The sequence below is a fragment of the Pinus tabuliformis genome, chromosome 2_2 (assembly GCF_031772625.1).
Source record: "Pinus tabuliformis cultivar Carrire ecotype Pingquan chromosome 2_2, CPIR1, whole genome shotgun sequence".
Taxonomy (NCBI): domain Eukaryota; kingdom Viridiplantae; phylum Streptophyta; class Pinopsida; order Pinales; family Pinaceae; genus Pinus; species Pinus tabuliformis.
The window spans coordinates 427182964-427189452 of NC_142300.1; the positions used below are offsets into that span (position 1 = coordinate 427182964).

The 6489-nt window shown below is 30.1% G+C and overlaps 1 protein-coding gene across 1 annotated transcript; it reads right to left on the bottom strand.

Moving 5' to 3' along the window:
* Positions 1 to 528: 528 nt before the first annotated feature.
* LOC149193078 (uncharacterized) lies at positions 529 to 1378 on the bottom strand. Its single transcript, XM_089406531.1, has one exon. The coding sequence runs from the start codon at positions 1350 to 1352 to the stop codon at positions 846 to 848; it is 507 nt and encodes a 168-aa protein (XP_089262657.1). The 5' UTR covers positions 1353 to 1378; the 3' UTR covers positions 529 to 845.
* Positions 1379 to 6489: the final 5111 nt, after the last annotated feature.

The following is a 6489-nucleotide window of genomic DNA, read 5'->3' on the forward strand; positions in this document are numbered from 1 at the left end:
AAACTGCTTATTACAAACATTATATATGAAAGAAAAAATGAACAATCAGAAGAAAGAAAATCACCTGTCTGTCAAAACAATTCAATATAATGATTGCAATCACCAGCATTTGTTCAAACTATTTTTGGAGTGTGAAAGTAGAGGTATACGATAAAACAGTACGATTATTTATTTGTATTTAGAAATACTAATTATGTCTGAGTGCAGTTTATTTTAATACATAAGAACAATAAAATACAATTACAGTGCAGTATCTTAAAAGTATTATTATATTCAACACATAAATAATTTCTATGTATTATCATACACAAACTTAAAAATATATATAAGCACTGTATCTTAAAAGTATTATTATATTTAACACATAGATCATTTTATTTATTATCATACACAAACTTAAAAATAATTATAACGTATTTATAACGTATAATAACGATTTAAAAAAATGACACACTGTAAACACACCGACACTGTACTCTGAGAAATCCGTAGACAAAAAAATTAAGATGTATATATCTTAAGCATCATACGAGTTACAAGTGACTGCAACTAGCGAAAAAAATGTCCCATTACACGGTGGGAAGATGTCCTATTATCAGATCATGTGCATCACCAAACAAGAGTGTGATAGGCACAAAGTTTTCTAAAATGTCAAGTTAATGCCCTACATACAATCACATCATTTCAGCATTGCAATATAGTATAATTAAATCATGGCTGCGAATATCACTGGTTGGAAATACCACCAGGATCTGAGCTTTCTTCACAGGGACAGTCACAAGCCTCGGGAAATTCCCTTTCTACAGCAGGGGCAGGAAGAACAACTGAGTTACAATGGCTATGTTCTAGACACAAGTGTTGACACGGGCTTCAGTGTTGACATGGTCGCAATTGCGCTTCAATGTTGAAGCTACAGAACGAGCCCAGAGTTTGAGATGTTTTTTCATATCCACATCCGCTGCATTTGGGTTTGGCAGTTCCCAGTTTTCCAAAGGCGATTCTTGAAACCCTAAATTCCTGCTGCTATTTTCATGGTCGGCTAATCGCTTCAATCCAGGAAGAAGGCTCAGGAGTCGGGGGGTCAAGTGGTCCCTTCTGAACTCGAAACCAAGCTCCATAAGGCCCTTTAGCTCTTGCAATTCTAGATCCACTCTGCTTTTGGGGCTTCCCTTGCTCTCCTTCTGCATCAGCCGCTTGCGACTCGAAACAGTCTCTAACTTTGGCAGAGTGCTTGGTTGAGGCATGTGGAGACACATATGTTGAGCTGAGGACTTGCCCTTCCTTCTCTCAAGAAGCGAAGCAGGTCGCTGCCCTGTAATCCGAAGTGCTGAATCGCTCATGGTAGGATTCATTAACTTGATGAAACGAGAGGAGCGTCGCAATTCTTCCCGAACTAACCGGAGCAGTAAATGAAGCTTTTATAACCAGTGGATGCGTGTGGGCCAATGCCTACCATATTAACCACAATTGTCAACGAAAATATGAAATAGTAATGTGAAAAGAGGACGGTTGTAGTCGTGCTACGAGTTAATCTTATAGTTAATGTGGAGTTTAGCTGGACTTCATAATTTACATCTAAACCTAACAACTTTAGACATCAGAAGTTTAACAAGTTTAGTTTCTGAACTTCATTTATATTATCTAAACTTGTTATAGTATCTAATTTGTTTGGTCATTATTTAAAGCTTTCTGATCTTTCGTTTGGTCTGTCACCGTTACAGACCAATATTTACGGCCAAGCTTATTTTAATCTCGAGCTATTATCATTGCATAATGTATTTGGTTGCTAATATTTTGAAATTTAACAACTATAATTTGGATTTACAAAATTTTTTGTCAGATTTTCTCTACATATAATCGGAATTTCCATCACTTTCTGAGCAATTCCTCTGGCTAATTAGACTACGGCATAAATGTGTGATTTGTCAATAAATATTAAATGAGCTAGGCTGTATACATGGATCATTAGATAATTGGCCCATCATTATCCAACAGGGAGGTATATATAGCCTCATTCATTTAATGCCTATGAGCATGTTATTTATTTTCAGCAAATACGCTTTGCTCCTGAAAACCAAGTGATGTATGTTGCGACACTTAAATTGAATGCCATGTCAGTGTGGAACATTGATAGCTAGTTGTCTTTAGTGTTACTTTTTGGAAGTTTTTCTAGTGGGTTTTTGGGTCTAATTTCTCTAAAATTCAACAATAATTTATTGAAATTACAAGTTTGATGAATAATACTGCACAATAAAAATGCCCTAAGACTTTATTAAGATGCTGGATCCATATACAAATAAAAAAATACTTTAAATAACACAAATCAAAATTTTACTTTAAATTTTCCCACTAATTTCAAACACCCAAAAACTTAAAAACCATACTAAACACAACTACCATTATTAAACATGAGCGAATGAAATGTGACCGGAGCCAAAACGACGTACTTTCTAACAATTAAATTGAATGTTAGTCAGCGTGGAACATTGACAAACCTCAGCGGCCATGAAAGAAAACATAAAAGTGTAAAGGTGTAATTGGGCGGGTAATTCTTATTTTCGGATTCGACAAACAAGTGTAATTTTTTAAACTATTTTATTTAATATTTATTCCAAAGTTTATATTAATTTTTAGGATTTATAATATTAATAATTTTTAGGTTTATTAATCTTTTGATTTTATAATATTAATAATTTATTTTATTTAAATATTAATAATTTTTTAGATTTATTATATTATTGATAATATTAATAATATTATTTTATTTATTAATATGGTTACTCATTATTTTAAATTTTATATATTATATATGGGTTTTTCTTTAAAAGAGAATCATTGTTTATTCATTATTAAAGTATTATTTATTATATATGTGTTTTTTTTTAATATCAAATAATTTTATTTATTTTTATATATATCATCGGGCTTGAGAAAATATATTTTACTTCTAATTAGATTATAAATTTATTTAATTAAATTATAAAGAAATATATTTTATATTATTTTTAAATATTAAATATATGTAATGATGTGCATTCTTATTATAATATTAGTAAAAAATGATTATATAAAGTTTTTATTCATGTAATTTCAAGGATTTTACAAATTATGGAAGTCAAACTCATTAACTATAATGTATTTTGAAAGAAAATAATTAATCTCAACTTTCCACATGACAAGTTGGACTAAACTATGGTTTTATAGATAATAAAGCAAGTTTGAACCTATACAAAACATGTATTTTGAACAAAATCATAAATGTTGGACAAGTAAAAAGGACAGTTCCCCATAGGGACCCTGAAAAACCCAAACCTAGTTGCATTCAAATCCAAATATGATTGGATTGAATTCTCATAAACATGGAAATAAAGCCACTTTTTAATTTGATATTATTTCAATATCAAATATTATTTGATATTTCAATATCCAACCATGAAATAGCACAACTTTTTAATCAAACTTTAAATACATTTGTTTTATACAAACCACGGTCTATCACTAAAATGGAAAAATTAAAGAAGCTACATAGAAAGTATATAAAATAGCTATTTCACTATTGTAAATAAGAAAATTCAGTCATATTATTTCTGTTGACAATTAAAAAGATCTTCATTTTGATTACACTATCACCTAAGTTAATGATTTATATAGCATACTATTGGCTCATGGGTGTGAGCATGCCACATAAGTCTCAACCTTTGAGTTTCAAACTTCAATGTTTAGGCCTTAAGATTAAGGGTGCTCAATGCAAGATTGCATGTGGTGGTGGAGAAAGAGATTCACTTTTTCCAATACATTCATAAATATACTTAAGTGAGTCTATACTTATTCTAGAATCTCAATAGTATGCCCACATTCTATGGTTAGATTATTTTATTTTATTTTATTTTGTATAATGCTATTTGAAATCGATTATATTATATATATATATATATATATATATATATATATATAAAACTTATCAAAATGATGATTTTAAAAACTAGGGAAACGTTATTAATTAATTATATGCGGTCTCAGTTTAAAATATTACTTAATCAAAAATAACCTCTAACTATAACATGGAGGTTATATATATATATATATATTATATTATATAATATATATTATAAATTATTAAATTTACCTTAAAAATTTATTATTATTAATTTTTTATATATTTAAAAATATATTATAATTAAAATATTAACAATAAATATATAGACAATAACACTACAATCAAATTCCATAAAATAAAAATAAAAATAACAAAAAAAAAGAGTTAAACTTTGGCCAAAATAATAAAAATAAATCATCCTCATCCAGAGAAATGTTCTATCCCGGAACTAATCATTTTTCAAACCATTAAAAACCCAAAAAAACAGTTACACTTCATAAAAATAATGGGACAAATGTTCTACCTCAGTCCATTAAACCGCTAAGAGCGTGAAATCATTGCAAAATCTTCACGTAGGTCAGCAGTTTTCAGTCAATGTAGATGCCCAAGGTATTTATGCCGATATCTGAATCATCTCAAAATCGAGGAGAGAGAATATTCAAATCAGTGGAAAACGAATATTCCTATCAATGGAAGGAATTTTGAGGCTTCTACATAATCCGATCAAAAAGAACGTGGAGAAGAACATCAGAATAGAAATTAGCAAAATTGACATATATTCAAGGGAATAATGGAGAAAAATATTTGTAATGCATCCACCTCTGTGTATATACAGTAAAAATTTGACAGCCGAATCTTCCAAATCTTATCATTGGCTTAGGGAAATAGCTTTACTGTATTATCGTTTCTTGATCCTCCATCAGCGGACCCCTTGATCGTTATGGTCAATATGATCGAGTATCCTAATAGCGGCCGATTCTTCCAAATCTTATCCTAGAACCTTACACATCAGTCTATAGAAATAGGTTTACTGTATTGTTTCATGATCCTCCATTAGCGGACTCCCACAATTATTATCGTCAGTTTGACCGTGGATGGCAATTAATTAATAGGAGATGGGGTACAATGTTTGGAGTGATTGCGTAGAATCTTCCTTTCACCTACTATATAAAAGACTTTCCAACATGTGGACATATTAAGAAATTTCATCACCTTCCTGTCTAACAAAAGTTACTGGAACATGTGTACCGCCTCACCTTCATGTCTATCCTAACTTTCGGTAGCCTCTGCAATCCGTGGGTCCAAATACCTGGAATTGGTTGCTTTCCGCGATGCTTTATTAAGTTTACCAAAAAGCAATGGCCTTCTATTTCTTGTTCGTGGTTGGCAATTTCGTTTCCATTGATTGCGTGATTGGTGGTATAAATTGACATTGTACAATCCTAAAGAGAGATTTTGTACAACCTTACATATCTTTGACCAGCCCAACGATAGTTATTAGCTTTGGTTAAAATTTTATGCACTTCGGTAAATTTGATATAGGCCCCATGCAATAATTTAAGATTTTAATTGAGATATTAATTTTGTTAAAGGATGAAAATAGTATAGTTTAAAAAAATCTATAAACTAGTTTTGAAAATAATAGAAATTTTGGCAAAGATTAAGATAAAATTTGGCAGAAATTTTTGAAAATTTCGAACACAATTGTCAAACTTCAAGATTTTAGGTGCTCCAAGGCTTTTTGATGGTGCTGAACCCATTTCCACCGTCAAAAAAATGATTCAAACACTTTCGCAATCTGAATTTTTGAAAAAAAACCTATTAGATTCCAGCAAGAAATATGATTCAAACACTTTCGCAATCTGAATTTTTGAAAAAAAACCTATTAGATTCCAGCAAGAAATTTGCCTCCCAGGAATATTTATGGCATCAATAAACAAAGCTGATGAAAATCCTAAAACATTCAAATTATGTAAGCCCAAAACCTAAAATTGCATTTATTCTCTATTTTGATTAGAATTCAAGAAATTTTCCTAAAACATTCAAATCATGTAAACCCAACAACTTAAAACTAAAATTTTTCCAATTTTGTGAATATATTAAGAAAAATCAACTTAAAAAATTAACCCAAAAATAACTAAAGGGTGGTATCGCAGTGTTATAACACTAATGTTTTATGGATTATATATTTTACAAATTGAATTCAAGAAAATTTCATAAAACATTCAAATCATGTAAACCCACCAGCTTAAAACTAAAAAATTTCCAATTTTGTGAATGGATATGAAGAAAACACAACTTAAAAAATTAACCCCAAAAACAACTAAAAGGTGGTATGGCAGTGTGATAAGGCTATTGTTTTATGGATTATATATTTTACAATGCTGCTCATAAGCCTTTATTCAAATTCTATACATAATGGCGAAAGGTTTGATCCATACAGCACATTGAGTTTTAAGACTAATGTTGAAAAGATTATATATAAATTACCATTGTGTCTATAAGCCTTTATTCAAATTCTACGCACAATGGCTAAATGGTTGATCGATACGCCACTTTAAGTTTTAACCTATTGAAAATTTCGGATCATATACTCTTGGAATTGTTTGCAA